The following is a 20,565-nucleotide window of genomic DNA, read 5'->3' as shown; positions in this document are numbered from 1 at the left end:
GCCGGGGCGGCGCTCGGCTGTAAACACGCGGGGCGGGGCGGAGCGGGGCCGGGGCCGCTCCCGCGCACAGCCCAGCGCAGCCGCGGCCGGGGCCGCTGCAGCGGCGGCAGCAGCACCGTGAGCGGGGCCGGGGCCGCGGGGCGGGGGCGCGCTCGGCGGAACAATGCGGGCGGAGGAGGGCGGCGAGGGCCGGGCCGGGCTGACGGCGCTCCGCTCCCCGCAGGCAGCCCCGATGGCCAAGCAGCCCCCCGAGGAGAAGGCGCGGCGCGGCGGGGAGGGCGGGCGGCTGCCGGCGGCCGAGGGGCCGGGCCCGGGCGCGCAGCTGCGGCGCGGCGCTCCCGCCGCCCTGCCCGCCGTGTCCGCGCCGCGGGGCCCGCCCGCCAGCCCCGGCCCCTTCGCCACCCGCTCGCCGCTCTTCATCTTCGTGCGGAGGTCGCCGCTGCTGCCGCGCTCCTCCAGCGGATACTTCTCCTTCGAGGCCGAGCGCAGCCCCGCGCCCGCCCTGGGCTGCGACAAGGCCACGCAGACCCCCAGCCCGCCCTGCCAGGCGCTCAGCCACTGCCTCAGCGCCATGGGTAAGCTCCGGGGCGGCTCCCCGTACTCCTCCTCCTCCTCCTCCTCGCCGGGCTCGGCTTCCTGGCTCCCCCTCTCACCTGGCGGGGCTTTCCTCAGAGCCCTGCGAAACGCGGCTTCTCCTGGGGGGTGTGGAGGGGAAGCGCCGGGGGAGATGTGTAAAGGGTGGATAGGCGGTGCGAGGGTAGGGTGAAAGTGCAGGAGAGGTTTTTCCCACCCTTCTTCTTCACCTGGCTGGGCTTTCCTCGCCTTCCCCTCCTTCACCTGGCAGGGCTTTCCCCGACCCGTGGAAAACGCGCATTTCTCGTGGCAGTCCGTGTGCAGGTGCGAGTAAAGCTGTGAGCGCCCGGGGCTGGTGCTGCTGCTCCTTGGAATGATGCAAAGCGCAGGTAGCAGCAGCAGCAGCAGCAGCACCTCCCGCATCCCAGCCCGCGGATTTTGGGAGCAGCCCGCGCTGGAGGCTGTCCCGGGAGCTCAGGGATTTGTGGAAGCTGCCCGGGCCCGCCGAGCAAACACAGCGCCGGGGAAACTCCCGCGCGTCCAGCGCCGGGGTTTTTATTACTATGATGTTTATTCTTTTCCGGGCTCGGCCAGTCGCTGCCAGGGGAGGAGGGGACAGAGCTCTCGAGTCCAGCTTCCTACTCGTCCTCGCCTGTTTTGCCAGGCGAGCGGCTCCTGGCGCTGCCGGCTCTCCTCGGCCGAGGTGCTGGGGTCGTGCATCCCGAATTCCCGCTGGGAAGCGCCCGCGGGCGTGTTTTTCACCAGTGGCTTTGCCAGGTGAAGCCTCTCCGGCAGGGAAAACCTGCCTGCGTGTCCAGCATTCCCTTCTCCCGATGAATTCCCTTTAATGGGAGGAAACCTTTGAACTTTTAGCCTCCACCAGGGCACGGCAGGATAACAGGCGGCGGCTCCGGGATTTCTGGGATCTACACTCCATCGTTTTTGCTCGGTGGTGCTTTTGCTCCCTCCCGGCTCCGGGCCGTGGCTCTGGCTGCGACGTGCCCTTAGGGAAGATTTTGTGACATTACTGCGGTAATTGCAGCTTAATTCGAGTTTCACAACCTCGCCCTGGCACGGCCGGGCAGGGATGCTCCCGGGATTCCTCGCCTGGAGAGCCGAGGCTTCCGTTTCTTTTTTTTCCAGGAAGAAATTGAAGTTTTCCCTGATTTCTTTTTTATTTTTTTTTTTCCCTGAATTCCTGTGCTCTCATCAGCTGTTTCATTGGAGCCTTTGCTCTGCGAGTGTTGCTAGGGGCATCATCCTAAACAGCTCTAAGCAAATGGAAAATCCTCAGTGCTGTGTAACCGGGACTCCTGGATACTCCCAGATGGATTAAGCTGGGAACACGGAGCTGCAGAGCTGTTTTACCCCCACCCAGCCCCTTGCATTCTCCTTGGGGATATCCATGGCTTTACCCTGCACACCTCCTCTCAATCCCTGTGCCTTGGCTGGACCTGTGCCGTGGAGTTTTCCACGTGGAAGTGGGTCAGTCCCTCGGGAAGGAAGCAAGGGGGATATTTTTGTTGTGCTTTTACCCACTGATTTTATCTGTTGTGAGCAGAGGCTGCAAGGTGGAGAGTTTCTCTCGGAAGCACAAGCAATAATAGTAATTATTATTTTGATTAAAGTAAACAGGCGTTTCCTGCGAGCAGGATGCTCCCAGCCTCTCCCATGGGCAGTGGGGAATTGCTCCAAGGCTGCTCCAGCACAGCAAACTCAGGCTCTGCCTCTAAAGTGCCTCTTTACATCTCCCAAAACCTTCCCCAGAGGTTTCAGTGAGGGCACACCGAGGTGGAGGCAGCCCTTGGGCTGTGTAAGGAAGAGCTGTTGTGGAGGTTTTGGGAAGTGCTGCCTTTCTCACACATCCAGCTGCTTCCAAAGCTGGTTTTTGGAGGGAAATACAAAATCAGCCAGGGATGGAAGGGAACAAGCCTGGCATATCCAGAAGGTGCTGTTGGGGATAGGAAGGAGAGGAGTGAGGGTGAGTCGATCTGTTGTGCCGCAGGAAGAGGCTCCGTCCTGCCTTGGGGGAAGAGGCTGGCAGGGATGGGGAATTCCCAGCTGGGAGTGTAAGTCAGGCATGACACACTCACCCTTTGTGCCGGGGCTGGGTGGCTCTGAGCGAGGTATTTCGGGTCTCTCCGTGGGAAGAGGTTCCTTTCCTGCCGCCGGATTTTTCGGGCTGGAGGCACGCGTTTGCTGGCATGCGGATTTTGGGAATGTGGCTGGAGCAGGTGCTCTGCAAATGGGTTTTCCCAGCGCTGGTTTGATCATTCCCACGAGGACAGCAGCAGCATAAACCTCCTGTTGCTCTCAGAGGAGATTCTCCACGTGCAGATAGTTGGATTTGAGGGGAAAACCTTGAGCTGGCAATCTGCCGGCGCCGTCCCCGATGCTCTTGTTTTGGAATCGCTGCTGGTTTTTTTTTCCAAGAGAGGGGGTTGGATATCTAACCCAGGAGCTGAAGCTGCAGTTCGGGCTCGCTTTCTTTGCCCTTCCCAGCCGGTCCCGCAGCAATTCCCCGCTGGAGCATCCCAGGGCCTGGAGGCAGAGCGGCATCCCGGCGGCGCCGGGTTGTCCCCGGCTTGTCACCCTGGCTGGCTCCCGCTATGACTGTGCCCCCCCGCCCCCGAAAGCACCCGTGACATGTTCGGGGACCAGTTATGACTGTCCCCTTTCGCTCGGCAGCGCCGCAGAAAGTCTTTTCTGAAAACCTCAGCCCGATTTCGCTCTCAGCCACCGAGCGCTGCCCGAGCGTCGCCGGGGCGGAGAGGAGCGCCGTGGGCGCGATGGAGGGTGGCGAGGGAGGAGAGGATGGAGCGGGGGATACAGGAGGAGAGGATGGAGCCGGGGAATGAGGGATGGCGAGGGAGGAGAGGATGGAGCCGGGGGATGAGGGATGGCGAAGGAGGAGAGGATGGAGCCGGGGGATGAGGGATGGCGAGGGAGGAGAGGATGGAGCCGGGGGATGCGGGATGGCGAGGGAGGAGAGGATGGAGCCGGGGGATGCAGGATGGCGAAGGGCGCAAAGGATGGAGCGGGAGCAGCGCGGCTCCCTCGCGTGGTTTTCCTCACGTCGCCGGCGCTGCTCGCCTCTTCCTGCCGCGTGTTTTTGTTTGCCCGGCTGGGTGGGATTTGGGAAGGTCGCTCCGCCCCGGCAGAGCGGGGTTCGTGTGCCCGGGGCGGAGGGAGAGCCGCGCCCGGTTCATTCAGCGGCGGCGGGAGAAGCGCTCGGGGCGGGCGCTGCTCCTGCGCTACTACAGCGTGAAAACAAAACACGTCCCCCGGCCAAGCAGCGCTGCCTTGGCTCGGAAACGCATTTTCCAGTCAGGTTGGAGCCAGGCTTTTATTTAATTTTTTTTTTTTTTTTTCAAGAAACTGCCCTACTAATCCTTTGAATATTTGGAAGATTGGAAGCTATTCCTGTTCCCTTGTGATTCCTCCAAAGCTGTCGTGCCAAAACACTGCTTTGTTTTGTACAGTCTTTTATTTTTAATTTTTTTTTTTTTTTTGGTTGTGTACGGTTGTTTTATTTTGATTTTGTTTTTTTTTAGTTTATTGTCGGGTTTTTTGGTTTTTTTGTTGGTTTTTTTAATATTCCTTAAGGCTGCAGTTCCTGCTCGGATCCTGAACTTCAAGGAAAGTGGTGCTGGTACCATACATGGTTCTGTCTCTTTTTTTTTCTCTTTCCCCTGGCTGTTTGGAGGATTTATCACATATTTAATAACATTTTAAGATGCAGACCTAAACAATTATCCTGCAGTATAATAAATACATTCACTCTTTCTTTTCCCTTTCAATCCAGCACTTGGATTTGCTGGAAATGTGGTTTCTCCACACACAAATCCAACTGTGGCTTTCTCCTCCCTATGACAAACCCATTGGTTTTCCTTGTTGGGCACTTGAGGATAATTTGGGGAAGGAACGTGAGGATTGGATGGAGATATCCAGGCAGAGGGTTTTTAAGGGTAGGGAAGGAGTTGCTGCTGAAGGAGAAAAAGGGGGAAGAGGTTTGGCAAGGGAAGGAAATCGGAGCGTGGCATCTCGGCACCAAAGCTTGGGGATGCTCCCACAGAAAGGCTGCAGCAAACAGCTCAAACAGCTCCGTGCAGCGAGCTCTGCACCGTCCTTTGCTGGTTCCCAACTCTCCTTTCCCCCCCAGCTTCCCGGTGGCGATCCCAGTCCCCGCAGGAGGAGGCGCAGCCGGAGCTCTGGATCGCGCGGGAGCTGCGGCGCATCGGCGACGAGTTCAATGCCTCCTATTGTCCACGCAGGGTAACTCTGACTTTCCCCTCTGCACTCTCCACTTCTCTCAGAGGGAAGGGCTGAATCATTTCTGGAAACTCTCTCTCTGCGGTGAGCCTTTGGTTCACTCAGATGAGAAGAGGCTGCGCGGGCGGGGGGGGCCTGGACCAGGCAAATCAGCGGCGGCGGCCCCGAGTCAATGGCAAATAACCTTTAAATCACTTCAAAATAACCCTCAAATCACTTCAAAAATAACCCTGAAATCAGTTCAAAACAACCTTGAAATCAAGGCAGAATAACCTTGAAATGGGGGCTGGAAGCTTTAGGGTGTGCACAGGTGTTGGATTGGGCCTGGAGCTGATGGTGACAAAGTTTGGGGGTTTTGGGGGATGCACCACCACTTTTAGGGAAGTATTCCATGGGATTCCCAGCCCAGCTCCCAAATCTTGGCCACTGCAAAGAAGAGACTGGGCCTCAGAACTTCTTTCTCTTGCTAAGACTGTTTTGAAAGAGTTTTTCAAGCCTGTGAACTCGCTCACCTTGGGGTGTTGCAACCCAGATGGATGCACAGAAAAAAGCCCAGTCCCAGTCCCAGGGCAGCCCAGCCCAGGGGGTGAGGCAAGAGGAGCTCAGAGCCTGTGGCTGCGTGTCCCTGCTTGTGGATCCTGCTGCATTCCCTGTGGGAAGAGCAGCCAGGAGTGTTGGTGATGGAATGCTGGGTCCTTATCCATCCTCTTCAGCTCCCAAACAGCTCCTGCAACTTCTGCTCCCTGCTGTTGGCTTTGCTGCAAAACCAGGGTCAGGCTGCTGTGATCCTGCCTTTTCCACATCATCTCCACCTGCTCCACTTCTCCCAAATGGCCTGGCATTCCTGACCTGCAAGAAAATGGTGACAAAGCTGGAACCCCCCATCCAGAATCCAAAATGCACATCTTCCAACCTCCCCCATCCAGGCTGATCCCCTGTGATGCAAAGTGGCTTTTTGGGATGAGAGGACATCTTTCCAACCAAGGAAAGGCAGATGCAGAAGAGCTGGGAGAGATGCAGAGTGCTGTGGAATATCCTGGGCTGGAAGGGACCCACAGGGATCATCCAAGTCCCAACTCCTCCTGCCCCAGCACTGTGCCTCACCACATATTCCTTGGACTCTGGCAGCCCTGGGGTGGATGAGGGGGTGAATTTGAGGGAGTGGGGACGTTTCCCAGGCAGCAGCAGGGTGAGCATCCCCTGGGTGAGCGATTCCAGCGTGGGGCAAGGAGTGGAACGAGCAGGGGACTAAAATCACCTTGTGCCTGTGCCAAATCCTCACTCCCTGCACCCAAAACCCGGCGGGTTTCAGAGCATTTAAGCCGTTGTTTGATGACATCCCTGAGGCAGGAATGTCCCTTTTCCTCCTGGAGGTGTCCTGGCTGCTCCTGGGCTGTCTCAGCTCCGGAGGGGAAGGTGGGAAGGTGGGAGGGCTCCGTGTCCTTGCAGCCCGAGGGCAGGAGTGGGAGCTGCAGGGTCCCGGGTGCCTGTCACATTCCTGGGGTGTGGCTTCCCCTGGGACACGGGACATCCAGCCAGGCTTTTCCTGGAAAACTGAGCATCCCGTGGCCCCCAGGTGTTATCACTGGGTTTATTCTCCAGGTGTTTCTGTAGCTTCACGATGCTGGGAATTAAAATCACAGCTTTTTTTTTTTTTTGTTTGTTTTTCTCTCTTTTTTTTTTTTGTGTTGTTTCCCTCCTGCCTCTCTGGCAGGGGCTGTTGGAGCAGCAGGTGGGGAACCCCCAGGTGGTGATGCTGCGTCTGCTGCGTTTCATCATCCGCCTCATCTGGAGGCTGCAGTGAGCCCCTGGCTCAGCCCCAGGAGCCACCAGGACTCAATTCCTCGTGGGAACGCCCAGGAAGGACAGACAGACGGATGGATGTGGGGCTCCCAGCCTGCCTCTCCCCCAGGACACGTGGCAGGATCCCATTCCCACAGCAGAGTGTTTCCCTCCACTCTTTTTATTCAGTTTTGTTTTTTTTTTTCCTCAAAAGAGTCTCAGCGAAAATTGTGTTTTGTCACCGTTGCTGGAATCCTGTGGGATGAGCCCCTGAGCCACCAGGTTTGCCTTGCAGAGGCTCAGATTCCTCCCCTCTCCCTTTGCCTCCCAAAGAGGCTGGAAAAAGGGCAGGGGGAATCAATCAGCACTTCTTTTACCTGTAAATACCTAATGCTACCCCAAATCCAACTTCATTTGCCTCCTGTAAATCAGCCTATTTCCTGCTGACTGATTTTTTTTCTTTTGGATTTTGATATCTCCATTTTTTTAAATTTTTTTTTTTAATCCACTCTGAATTTCAAGACTTGTCAAACTCCAGGGTCCAAACCATCACAACCAACCAACCAAACCCCAAGCCACCACCAGGTTGCCTTTTTTTAAAAAAAAACAAAAACAAAAACAAGGAATTCTTTCTCTAAAAGGTGTGAGAACACTTCTGTGCTGTCTGCTCTCAGACTGGGGGACTGAGCAATCCAGCAATAAAGCAGTTCTGGAGGCAGGAGCAGCTCCTGGAATGCTGGTGATGGCAGCAGAGAGGTTCCCAAGATTGTGTTTCCCTGGATTCTCTCTGTGTTCCTGCTCCTGGATGCAGATGGGATGGAGCCAGCCCGACCTGGATCCGTGCAGGACATTCCCAGCTCTGCTCTGTGTCTCCTCCCAGGTGTTCCCACTGTCTCCAGCAGATGTTTTTTGGGATGGGCTGCTCCAGCCATCCCATATCTATGCACAAACATCTCCCTTCCCTCAGGCTGGTGCAGGTGCTCCCCAAAAGGGGACAGAAGGAAAGCCCCATCCCAACCCCCCTTGGAGCAGGGAGAGGCTGCTGAGTGCCATGGATGATAATTAGTGTTAATTGGGACCTCTCTGCACGAGTTTTATTCCCTTTTTTCCCTTGGAAGTGCAAGGTGAGCAGCAGCTGCAGGAGCAGGGGATGTTTTGGGGGGAACCTTTGCACTGGGGGGATGGAGCAGTTCAGATCACAAAGGAGCTTGGCCAGGGCACATCCTGCTCCTCATCCTCTGGCTCCCTGTGGGAATTCCACTGGTAAAATGAAATTAAAGGGATAAAACTCTGCAGCAGAGGTGGGGGGAACCCAGTGAGATTTTTTTTTATTATTATTATTTTTTTTTGTTTGCTCCCAGTTTTGTTCCATCATTGCTGGTGGATGAAATGGTGCTTTGGGATCTCCCAACCTTTGGCATCCCAGAATGTGTCCCTTGGAGTACACCAAAGAATCACCAAAGAGCACTTTACCCCATCCTCCCATGGAGACAAAAACTCATTTTAAGGGAAAAACAAACAAAAAAAAAAAAAATTCAAGGTATTGGCAAAAATCATAGGAAAAGGAACCCTCAAAAAACAGGATTCCTGTGAGGTTTAGGGAAAAAAAAAAAACCAAAAAAGCCTCAAAACAGAAGAATGCTATAAACCAGGGATTTCTGCTCCCTGCTCTGGGTCTGTAGCCTGTGCTCTGTGTTGCACCAAAAGGGTGAAGAGTTTTCCTTGGAAACCAGATTGATCCCATTCTTGCTCCTCCTCTTTCCCACCAAACTGTAAATACCCAAATATTTATTAGAGTAGAGCATCATATTATTTTTCATCATCTGAGCCAAATATCTGTGTGCAATGTATTCCCTTCTCCTTTCTCTCCTGTAAGTTTTGTACAGCTTAAAAATACTTTAAAAACCTAAAAAAATAGCAAAAAAAAAAATCCTGGTTTTTTTTCCTACACTTTTTTTTAGAGTTGAATTGGTAAATACTGTAGGTCCTTTTTTTGGTTTATTTTGTTCTTTTTTTTTTTTTTTTTTTTTCCTGTGTAATTAATGCACTCTACTGTTTAATGCTGTAACTTGTAGAAATGTTGTATATTTATTTCCTGCTTATTTAAGTGAAGATTTGGTTTCCTCCCTGCCAGAATTGTTGGATCCCTTTCCAAAGCCATCGTGGTGTGGATAACAAGATTTTAATCTTTTTTTTTTTTCCTTCAAGTGCCTAAGTCCCCACTTCCCAGGAGTGATTTAGGCACATCAAAGACTTCAGCATTAGTGAAATTCAGTGGGAATTTGGAATTTGGCTCCTCCAGCCCCCTGGGATTGCTCCAGCCAGGTTTTTTTGGAGCACCAATCCCATGGGATCGTGTGAATCACTAAATTGAGTAGCAGGACCCAGCATATGTAGCATTTTTTGACTGCAGTTTCCCTGCCTTCCTTGTGTTTTGCACTGATGAATTTTGGACAGGGTAATTGCCACTTTACTTGTGCAATACTGCTGTAAATAATTGCAAGAGCCTTGGGTTGTTTTTTTTTTTGGGGGGGGGTTGTTTTTTTTTTTGTTTTGTTTTGTTTTTAAGGATCTTTTATGTTCTTGATGAGTTTTATATGAATAAAAACTTTCAACTATTTGTCCTGACTGCTGGTTCTTTTTGACAAGGGGATATTTGTTGCTTTATCACCAATTTTCTCATTTTTCCAGCCATTCTCCCTCCAAGATGCTCCAGGCCACCCCAAAATGCAGCTCTTGAATTAATCTGCTTTGCCAGGTGCTGCCTTGAGTGTCCCCAACCCCAAAAAGCTGCTCCAGCTGGGAGATATTTGGGAATTCCTTGGGATTTTTTGGCTTTTCCTCACATTTTTGTGGTCATGTGCTCAAGCCCAGCTGATGGGCACTTCCCATGCACTTCTTGTCCCCAGCAGCTTTTCACTGGCATTGAAGAAGTTTTGGGGTTTATTTCATTCTTTGTGTCTTGTTTTATTATTTAATGCATTTATTATTATTTTGATTTTGTTATGGAACATCACATTTTTTTTCCCCTTTTATTATTTCACATGGCAGTTTGTGTTTTAGAGTTTTAAATCTGCTCCTAAAAATTCCCATCCCACCTTCCTTCTGCCTTGGCCCTCCATCCCATTTGTCCCTCCTCTCCCTCCACTTATTCCTCAGCAGCCACCACCTGAAAAGGATTTAAAAACAATCCCCCCCCCCCCACCAAGTCCTACTTGATAAACAACCTAAAAAAAATCTGGATTTTTTTTTTTTTTTTTTTCTCTTTGTTCTTGAGTGTGTTTCAAATTACAGAAGTTCCTGAAAGGGAAGTTTATTGGTTTCAGGTGCTATTTTGGGGGCTTCTTTAACTCACCAAAAAAAAAGGTTTAATTGGCCAAGGCTCAGTTGGCTTAAGACCAAATCCAAGGTGGTCATGGTTCAGATTGGCCAAGGCCTGGTTCAGGTTGGCTAAAACCAAGTCCAAAGTGGCCATGGTTTGGGTTGGCCAAGGCCCAGTTTAAGTTGGCTAAAACCAAATCCAAGATGGTCATGGTTTGGGTTGGCCAAGGCCTGGTTCAGGTTGGCCTAGGCCAAGTCCAAGGTGGTCACAGTTTGGATTGGCCATGGCCCAGTTTAGGTTGGCTAAAACCAAGTCCAAGGTGGTCATGGTTTGAGTTGGCCAAGGCCAAGTCCAAGGTGGTCACAGTTTGGATTGGCCATGGTCCAGTTCAGGTTGGCTAAAACCAAATCCAAGGTGGTCATGGTTCAGATTGGCCAAGGCCTGGTTCAGGTTGGCTAAAGCCAAGGTTTGGCCAAATCAGGTTGGCTAAAACCAAGTCCAAGGTGGTCATGGTTCAGATTGGCCAAGGCCTGGTTCAGGTTGGCTAAAGCCAAGGTTTGGCCAAATCAGGTTGGCTAAAACCAAGTCCAAGGTGGTCATGGTTCAGATTGGCCAAGGCCCAGTTCAGGTTGGCCAAGGCCAAGTCCAAGCTGGTCAAGGTCCAAGTTGGCCAAGACCCAGTTTAGGTTGGCTAAGACCAAATCCAAGGTAGTCACAGTTCAGATTGGCCAAGGCCTGGTCCAGGTTGGCTAAAGCCAAGCTTTGGCCAGATCAGGTTGGCCAAAGCCAAGTCCAAGCTGTTCCCAGCCAGGACAAAGGTGGTCCTGGCCAAGCCCAGGGTGGTCACAGCTCCCCCAAACTGAGGTTGGCCTCAGCCCAGGCCCACCAAAGCCACACCAGTGGCTCCTCCCACAAGCCAGGCCCTTAAATTCCAGGAGCTCCCAAACCCCCCAGGGGTTTTTAAGGGTGACAAATCACCATTATTCCTTGAAAAGGAGAAAGCCCCCAGGTTTTATCAAGGGAAAAGCCACAGCTGCCCTGTGCCCAGGCTGCTGGGGACACCCAGAACAGACATTCCTGCACTCCCACAGCCCTGCTGGCCTCAGGAATGGGATTCCAGCCATCCAGAGCCACACCAGCCTCTCCCCACGCACAGCGAGAAATACATTCATTTTTTTTTTTATTTTTTTTTTTTCCAATGACTCGCCGCTGACCTTTCAAACACCTGTGCAGCCCAAACCAGCTAAAAATAGCCCCCAAAGTTTGCATTTGATTTTCATATTGCAACAAAGCTCACTCTTTTCCAGCTCCTTTTCTGCCTTTTCTGGCAGCTCCTGGGATGCTCGGCCTCTCCTGGGGTCACGCCCGGCGCAGACGGAGATGGGAAGGGCTGGATGCCAGGCAGGGCCCTAAAAGCAACAAAGGGATGTTAAAGGTGCTCTGGCAGGGTTTTGATGGGGTGTGAGAGCAGCTCAGGACCAAAGGGACTCTCCTGCTGAGCATCCCAAACCCTTTTCCTGTGGAATTGTGAAAAATGGAGCCCTGCAAGGCAAGGGGAGGCAGACAGCAGGTCAGCCCTGCTGGAGAGGTGGATGATCCAACAAAAGCTGGGGCTGTGGAGCTCACTCAGCCCGTGTGGGGACACAGGGCCTGCTCTTGCCGGGTTTGATGGATTTCTCCCGGCTGGCTCTGTGACAGGCTCCTCCATCCCTCCTCCCAGGACACGGCGCTGCCCTCGCTGCAATTGCAGGCAGAGGGGGCTGAGCCAGGAGCGTCCTGACAATGCCACGGCTCTGCTGGCTGCTCATTAGTGGGAGTGAAGCTGGGGAGGTGGCAGGGTGGCCGTTCCCCGAGGAGGGAGGGGATGGTGAGCACTGCAGCTCTGCCTCTCCACAGCCTCACACCCCGCGCTGCAGAAACCGGGATTTGCAGAAATCACACAAATGATCCCCCTGGGATTTGAGGGAAGAGCCATGGGATTGCCCTGGAGCCCAAATTCCATCCCTCCCAGAGCCAGCAGGGTCCCCCACGAGCTGGGGGCAGAGGGGACAGCCTGCATTGCCATTCGAGCAACTTTTGGGTTTAAAAATAGGGGTTTTATGATAAACAAAGTAACCTCATACAGGAAGTGAGCTGCAAATACTAAAACATGTTGTACGAAGCTGGTAAGAGAACAGAGCTGCCCCACAGAACCAGAAGAACAACAACAAACCCCAAGCCCTTCAAGGGGGGAGCCCAACATTTTCTTGGGGGTTTTTAATATATTTTTGTTGGTTTGTTTTTGTTTTTTAAGGGGGGAAAAAAGAGATGAACTGAGGGGAGAAAGGGCTGGGGAGGTGAGGGAATTATCTCCTCTCGATGCCAAGGCAGCTCCACGATGTGAACCCAGAGTCTGATTTCAAAAGGCTTCTGGCGCTGCTGCTGCAAAGGTTAAAAAGTTTTCTTCCTGAAACCCCGAGTGTGGGCTGTGAAAGAACATCGTAATGAAGAAAAATTTCCCCGGGGCTGCTCTTTGATTATCACCAAAGCCATCGAGTTTCAGTTTGAGTGATTTGTATTTATTTATAAAAACAAAGATGCAATAAGTAGAACGAAAACAAAAACCTCATCCTAATTTCTGAGCAGGAGCCTGATTTATTCAAGCAGAGAAGTTCAGGTAGAGCAGGCTGGGCTGAGAAAATGAGCTGAGTTACCCACGTGCTGCAGGGCACGTTTTTTAAGGTTAAAGAAATGCCATAAACCCCTTCCCCCTGGAAATGAACAGATCTAACCACCCTCGTCGGTGCCAAAATGCTGATTTACAATGCCCGGGCTGGGCAGCCACGGGCTTCGACTTTGGTGCTGGAGCATCTTAATTCGAGTGGGAGAACAAAAGACATTTCTCTTTTCATGTGTTTTCACTTCCATCGTGAGAGAACTGGTTAAAAAAAAAAACCACACACTAAAAACCCTTCAGTGGTCTCTCAGCCTCCACCGGGTTGTTTTTCTACCTATTTTCTGCTGGCTTTTGTTATCAGTCTTATCTTCACTTGTGGCCGATTCTGTCGCGTTTCAGGCAAGACAACGTGTTCCCAAAAGTGCTTTGCAACCTTTTCGCCAGGGCACGGCGGCCAGGGGAGGCTCGGGGGAACCAAAGCAGAAAACGAGGAAAAGGGCGGACGGCACCCCAAAAACAATCCCTGCCCAAATCCCCGTCCCCAGGGCGGGGAGCAGCCCCAGGGCACGGCGGGCTGAGCCCAGACCAGCCCCTGCCCGCCCCGGGGGCACGCTGGCTTTAATGGGAATTCATTCCTTTTTCCCCTAGAAGGAGAAGCCAAACTCAGCCCCGCGCGTCCCGCTGGGTTTTTCCCGATCCCAAAGGGAATTCCGCAGCGTTTTCCCATCCCCGGGCACCGCGAGCAGCCCGGGGCGAGCCCTGATTGCTAATCCAGAGCGTGGATTAAATCAGTGGGGCTGTGAATTACCACCGAAAGCCAACGCCGGCGACCTCGCAGCCCTCCAGCATTAATAGCGAAACCAAAAAAAAAGCAGATTATCGCGGCGGGGTGCGGCGGGATGGGGGCGATCCCCGCGGAATTCCAGCGGTGCCGGGGCTCGCCGGGTGCGCGGGGCGATCCCGGCCGGCGGCAGCAGCATTTTGGGGGGGCAGAAGGGTGAAACCCACGGGGGATTTTGGGGGGTTTAGGGGGACGAGGAGGGCTGGGAGCTGTCACCCCTGCAGGGCTGGGCTCGGTGGCGCCGCAGCAGCGCAGGTTTCTCCGGGAGGGGAGGCGATTTCGGCCAAACCAATTTTGGGGTTTTTTAGGGCTGGAGGGTGCTCGGCGGGGGCTGCACGGACGGGGGAGGATCGAGCCATTGTGAAACGCGGCTCCTTTTCCTGAGGCTGCTGCTGCCGGCTGAGTCCGAGCCCCGAGGAGCCGGGAAAAAAATCTCCAACGGATTCCAGGAGCGGGAGCATCCCAGGGGTACCCACACCCCAGCCCTCGGACATCACAATTTCGGGCTCCCTGGAGCAGGGAGTGACAGCCAGCAGCTCCTTCAGGAAACGCTGCCTGCCCCCCCAAACCCCTCCAGCCCCAAACTTCCTCCCTCGGGAGAACTGGGAAACTGGGGCACCCCACTGTTCTGCTCCCCCCATCCCGACCCCGCTGGATTTTCCACGCACGCCCTTGGCTCGGCCAGGAAAAGGCTGAAATAGAGAATTTCGTGTTAATATCTCAGGGCTCTCCCGAAGCTCTCTCCACTTCCTGTGACAAAACAAAACACGCTGGTTTGAAACTTATTCTTCCTCTATTTCGGTGCCGAGAGACGAGGGGCAAGGGCTCCGTCCGAGCCCTGCCGGGATGCTGATCCCTGTCCCGAGCCCGGGCAGAGGATGGAGCGGGGCTGGGGCAGCCCCAGCAAGGCACGGAATCTTTTCATTTCCAACCATTTCACGGCAAACCTCGGAATTTCCACTTGGCTGTTTTCATCTCTCGAGTCAAAGGTTCCCCCCCCCCCCACAATCTCCTCCTCCACGTCATCCATCTCAAACCTGAGCCAAAAGGGGCAAAATGGGGGATAAAATAGAAATTTGGGGTTAGGCACACCCCCTTGCCTGTGCCAGGGACAAACAGATCGGGAATATTTGCAGAGAAGGGAAATCCGGGATAATTCCCTTGGTTTTGACTGGGGTGGGGAGAGCAGGACACTGAGAATCCCCAAAATCCTCAGGATTTCCCCACTCCATTCATCCCAAACCAGGATCTGGGGAGTTCAGCAGCAGGAACTGGACTCTGACATTCCCTGTGTCCGTTCCAGCTCGGGATATTCCAGTCCAATTCCCAGGAATTCTGGGCTGCTCCCTGAGCATCCCTTGGGCAGCTGGGTGGAAAAACCATTCCCACCTTTTGTTCCCAAGTGGGGGGAAAAGGGAATTTGTGGCTGATTTGATTTTGCTCCATCATAATTTTTTTAGTGAGGGGGATCACTCTGACCTGACAGGGAATGGGTTTTATCCAGTGGGATTAAAAATGTCCCACCTGGAAAATCATAAAGGATCTCCCCAAGGGGTTGGGAATTTGCCTCTGAGAATTAAGTTGGAAAAATTCAATATCAAGGAACCCAGCTGGAAAATCAGACAGGCCTTTCCCAGAGATTGGGATTTGCCTCTAGGAATTAATCTGGAAAATTCAACTGCAGGAAACCCACCTGCCATGATTCTCCCAGCAGTAGCCATTAAATCTTCCATTTATTCCCAATCCTTTCCCATTGTAAAAATAATCCTTTTATTCACTTTTTTTTTTTTTAAATTAACCCCCCACCTGGCTTAATTAATACCACTAAGTACATAATTACTATTATATGAATTTTATAATTTTCATTATATTTATCACATTACATTAATTCTATCCACTCCATCACACTCTGCTATTAAATTTAATTTAATAAATATATATTTCTATTATCCAACTCTATTGAATAAACAAATATTTTGACCTATTAATCACCATATTATTCAATAAACATACAATTTATATATGTGGATGCATTTAATAATTTTATTTAAATAGAAATAAATGCCCCTGTATGTAATACATAAACATATTTACATATATATAAATTTTATATATGTAAATACATTTACACATAAATATAAATATAATTTATATATGAATAGACAAATATAGAATTTATTTAAATATAAAAATGGTAGGAGCTGCTGGATTTTAATTAATTGCACTGGTAGATTTTAATTAATTACCCTGATGGATTTTAATTACTTTTCCTGGCTTAAATTCCCCTCCCTGATTCTGATTGCTGGGAATTCCCAGAGTGGCAAAATCCCTGAGTGGGATTCCTGGGAATTCCCAGAGTGGCAAATTCCCTGAGTGGGATTTCTGGGAATTCCTGGGAGGAGAAAAGAGCAGCTGGGAATGGGAAGTGGGAAAGGGAGAGGAGCAGCTGGGAGAGGCTGCAGCTCTACAGGGCAGCACCAGTAATACCAGTATCAGCACCAGCACCACCAGTAATACCAGTATCAGCACCAGAACCACCAGTAATACCAGTATCAACACCAGCACCACCAGTACCACCATTATCAACACCAGGCTCACCAGTAAAACCAGTCCCAGTAACCCAGGCTCACCAGTAAGACCAGTCCCAGTAAGCCCAGGCTCACCAGTAAAACCAGTCCCAGTAAGCCAGGCTCACCAGTAAAACCAGCCCCAGTATTAACACCAAGCTCACCAGTAAAACCAGTCCCAGTATCAACACCAGGCTCACCAGTAAAACCAGTCCCAGTATCAACACCAGGCTCACCAGTGCCTGGCTCACGAGTAAAACCAGTCCCAGTAAGCCAGGCTCACCAGTAAAACCAGTCCCAGTATTAACACCAGGCTCACCAGTAAAACCAGTCCCAGTAGTAAGCCAGGCTCACCAGTAAAACCAGGCTCACCAGTAAAACCAGTCCCAGTATCAACACCAGGCTCACCAGTAAAATCAGTCCCAGTAAGCCAGGCTCACCAGCAAAACCAGCCCCAGTATCAACACCAGGCTCACCAGTAAAACCAGCCCCAGTAAGCCCAGGCTCACCAGTAAAACCAGCCCCAGTATCAACACCAGGCTCACCAGTAAAACCAGTCCCAAATTCCCCACACACCGATTCCCGAAGCCACCAGCGCATCCCCTGCCATGGGGATCCCTCCAAATCCATCCCGAAATCCATCCCAAAATCCATCCCCAAATCCATCCCCAAATCCATCCCAAATCCATCCTACCCGGCCTCTCCTCTCCCGGCTGCAGCTCCCATCCCGAGCGGGATGTGCTGAGGGTTTTTATGGCTCCGTCCCTCCCTCCAGGGTGCGGGGAGGGAGATTTTCCCATGGCCCAGGGGCTCTCCCACTTCCCCCATCGGGAGTTTTTTCCCATCAGAAAGAGCCTGTGCTGGGAAAGGTCTCATTTCCCAGGACCTGGAGCCAAATCCGTGGGGATCGCCGGCAGAGGGGGCTGGGAAGGGATGAGATATTCCAGAGTGGAAGCAGCAGGCTGTTTCATCCAGGGAATGCATCCCTAAGCTCTCAGGCACCTGGACACTCTTCCAGCCTGGAAATCTCTGTTTTCCCCTCATTCCCACCCAAAAGAAGCCGTGACCTCCCAAAAAATCCCCTGGGAAAGGCTCTGGCTGCACGTGAGGGATGGAAATCAGCCCCATTCCCTAGGGAGCAGCCCTGGGGATGCTCATCCCACTCTGAGCCCTTTCCCTCCCAGCTCAGGGATCTCTTCCCTCTGCTGCCCCCATTTTGGGATTTCCCCTCTCCATTCCCACCCCGTGCCCTTTGGAGCTCCCGGGTTTTGGGAAAACAACGCTGGCTTAGGGCAGGGCCGGGCTCCAGGATCCAGCTGGAGTTTGGAGATGAGTCAGGAGCAGGAGCAGCCCCGGGGCGGTGGCACGGAGGGAAGGGGGAGCCCCAGGAGCCTTTAATCGGCTTTTTCCAATTCCACGCTAATCAAAGGTGGATTTAGGACACCAGAGAGGCGGCTCGGGTGCAGAGGGGTTTGGCACCGAGTGCCCCATGAAAATTCCAACATCAATCCCTGTCCCCAGGACCTGCTGGTGGCTTTAACCCTTTCAGCACAAGGAATATCCCGGCAGTGCCTGAAGGAGCCCAGCTGAGGGAGGAACACCACCCGAAAATCCCATTTTCCTTCTGAAAGGGGTGGGAACTGCTCCTGCTGGGCATTCCCAGCGGGACGGAGCTGCTGCAGGGTGGCAGATCTCAGAGGATCGCGTCACCCTGCATCACCCGTGGGGCTCAGCCACATCCACACGGGCGAGGTGATGGCCGGGATCCCGCGGGATGCGGCTGCTCTGCCGGGCGTGCCCGCACCTGCCTTCCCGCAGAGCGAGCAAACAAGCTGCTAAGTCACTGCAAAACCATGAAAGCAAAACCACAGAGCCCCAAAGCGCCTCTGAGTCACTCCCCGGCCGCCGACACGGCCCCACAGCCCTCCCAAAAATTCGCCGCCACCTGCGGCCGCTGATCCCCGCTCCAAAGGGCAGCTCCGGAGGTGCTGGAAGGCGTTTTCCAGCAGGGAAAGCCTCTCTGAGCGCGCTCAGGCACGGATGGAGGAGCTGAGGTGATGCCCAAGCTCACCTGGCAGCCCGCACTCACTCCCGATTTGCCGTCAGCTCACCTGGAATTTTCATTGTTATTTAAAAGCGAGCCCGCGCTCCCGGGATGAGGCACTGCTGCCATGAGTCACCGAGCTTTGGCACCCAAAAAACCCGGGATTGTCGCGATCCCGGCTCCGGGCTTGCCCTGGGATCACCTTTGGGTCACCCGTGCCCGGCTCGGAGCCGCCTCCCGGCCCTGCCGCTTCCCGGGGCTCTGCCCGTGGGATCCAGCTGGAACCGCTGGGATGGCTCCCAAAAAAGTCGGTGCCACAGGTGGGGATGCAGGCGGGGGGCAGCGCAGCCACGCCGGCGGCCACCGCGGCGATGCCGACAGAGGTCACTGTTGCCGAAAAGTTGCGAGCCCCAGCCACAAAAAAAAAATTAAAAAAAAAAAAAAATTAAAATAACAAAGGGAACTCGGCGGAGCCGGGCTGGAACAGGGACCTTCCCGGGAATGATGCACCGGGAGCGCATCCATGGGATGGGATGGGATGAAGAAGCCGCGCTCTGCCCCAGCCCCGACCAAAGAGGGATCATGAGGATAATTCCCTCCTGAAGAGGATAATTCCCTTCCGGAGATGGAATTACGATCCCGAGGGAGAAAGCCGAGCCAGGGCAGGAAAAGGAGGGAGCGCCGGGACAGCCCTTGGGACACACAGCAGCGCCCAGGGAGCCGCAATTTGGGATGGATTGGATGGAAGGAGGTGGGAGACAGGGAGAGGCAGGAGGGGAACTCCCTTTGCCAGCCCAAATGCCAAAGGAAAGCGCAGAACGAGCGGAGAGAGCGGCACAAAATACCCCAAAGAGGTGACTAAGCACGGTGGGGTAGGAACGCGCCATTTCCATGGAATCAGGGAATGATTTTGGGCTGGGAATGCTCCATCCCGTTCCATGGGCAGGATCACCTTCCCGTGGCTCAGCCTGCTCCAAGCCCCGTCCAACCCGGCCTGGGACACTTCCAGGGATGGGATACGGGCTGCAGGAGCAGGGAGAAGCTCCACATCCCACCCACCACATCCCACCTCCCGGAATTCCCCGTGCCCGAGCAGCGCCGCTTCCCTAAATTCCTCCCAGCTCCAAATCCCAACCTCTCCCGCTGGTCCTACGGTGTTTTTTTTTTGGTTTGTTTGCTTTTCCCTCTCAACTCCCGCTCGCAGGCGAAGGGATCATTGCCTTACCTGTCGTTTCCCGGTGCTGCGGGCGGCTGTTCCCGGTTTTTCCCGCCTGGAGCCGGGAAGCGCAGCCCCGGGCATCCCTTAACGGGCGCGGGCGCGCTGTGCCCCGATCATTGGTCCAGCTCACGGCAGCCGCTGCTTTCAAATTCTGCCGGAGGAAACAGGAAGCCCCAGAGCTCCTCGCCAGAGCCTCCCTCGCCCACCCCCGCCCTTCCCAGCCGCTCGCTTCCCTGGCCACAAAAAGCCGGGAATGGCGCTTTTCCCGCATCCGGAGGAACGCGGGAGCATCCCGAGGTCCTGGCAGGGAGATGCTCGGGTTCGTGCTGCCCGTGTCGTTCTGACTGTTCCTGGGGTGAAATGAGTCCTCGGCTTCCGGCAGCCAGCACCACCCTGGGAATGTGGGATAAATCGCCACGGATCCATCGGGACGCCTCCAGGTTTCTCAGCATTCGGATTTTCGGCTCTTTTGTCCAGCTGAGCTAAACCCGGGAGGTTCATTCGTTCTGGCGCTGGGATAGAGGCTTGAGGAGGTAAAAAAAATTAAAAACCTGTCTTTGGAGAAGTCGTGGGGAATATCACTCCCCATCCCTGGAAGTGTCCGAGGGCTGAATGGGGCTTTAAGGAAGGTGTCCCTGCCCATAAGGTCCTTCCCAACCCAAACCATTCCAGCATTCCATGAAAGCCCAGCGTCATTCCCTCTGGGAAATCAGCACTTCATGCTTCCCATTTCCTCAGTTTGGAAATTCCTTCCCTGAGCTGTACCCACCTCCCAGGGGAAGGAAAATCCAGGATTATCCCACAAAACCTCGTGGCTCCTCTGATTCCCCATCTGCTCACGGGTTCATGGAATTCACAGAAAGAAGGTGCTTTAGGTGGACTGGGTGTGGTAAATTGAATTAATTAAGCTGTTTTTATTTAATCAGAACAGATTCTAAACAGCTTAAATAAAAAAAGGGATGAGAGTTGGAATTTGTCACAGGCTCTGCCTCCTTCAGGACACCTCAAGCAATTGGAAAACCTCAGTTAATACACAAAAAATTTGTTTTTTATAAAAATAAGGTTTGTCTCATTTTCCTGCTTTTCCTCTCTTTTCAATCACTCCTGCTTGTCCTCCTCCCTCTATCTGACCCTGTGCAAAATCCTTGAGGATCTGGGAAAAAACAGGGAGAAGCTGGCACAAATCCCACGGAACAGGATTGAATTTGGAACCACAACAATCAGAATCCAAGCCTTTGGCTCTGGGTGAGTAATCCCTCAACCTCTGGCTGCTTTTTATGGAGTAATTC

General features: G+C 53.2%; 1 protein-coding gene and 1 long non-coding RNA gene across 2 annotated transcripts; one reads left to right on the top strand and one right to left on the bottom strand.

Annotated features, from left to right (window-relative positions):
• Window positions 1–145: 145 nt before the first annotated feature.
• On the top strand, window positions 146–9,764 carry BCL2L11 (BCL2 like 11). Its single transcript, XM_056488065.1, has 3 exons — window positions 146–575; window positions 4,736–4,848; window positions 6,560–9,764. The coding sequence occupies exons 1-3, from the start codon at window positions 164–166 to the stop codon at window positions 6,647–6,649; spliced, it is 615 nt and encodes a 204-aa protein (XP_056344040.1). The 5' UTR covers window positions 146–163; the 3' UTR covers window positions 6,650–9,764.
• LOC130251451 (uncharacterized) lies at window positions 4,842–19,554 on the bottom strand. Its single transcript, XR_008840156.1, has 3 exons — window positions 19,283–19,554; window positions 11,247–11,358; window positions 4,842–5,694 (listed from the first exon to the last, which is right to left on the bottom strand). It is a non-coding gene; the product is annotated as an uncharacterized LOC130251451 (long non-coding RNA).
• Between the last annotated feature and the right edge of the window lie 1,011 nt (window positions 19,555–20,565).

The sequence above is a fragment of the Oenanthe melanoleuca genome, chromosome 3, assembly GCF_029582105.1.
Source record: "Oenanthe melanoleuca isolate GR-GAL-2019-014 chromosome 3, OMel1.0, whole genome shotgun sequence".
NCBI lineage: Eukaryota > Metazoa > Chordata > Aves > Passeriformes > Muscicapidae > Oenanthe > Oenanthe melanoleuca.
Note: the sequence above shows the minus strand (reverse complement) of the source record. Positions and strands in the feature narration are given on the sequence as shown.

Coding starts and splice junctions, on each gene's coding strand:
- BCL2L11 (XM_056488065.1), top strand. CDS start 164: ATGCGGGCGGAGGAGGGCGGCGAGGGCCGGGCCGGGCTGACGGCGCTC. Junction 576..4,735: donor CCACTGCCTCAGCGCCATGG/GTAAGCTCCGGG, acceptor TTTCCCCCCCAG/CTTCCCGGTGGCGATCCCAG. Junction 4,849..6,559: donor CCTCCTATTGTCCACGCAGG/GTAACTCTGACT, acceptor CCTCTCTGGCAG/GGGCTGTTGGAGCAGCAGGT.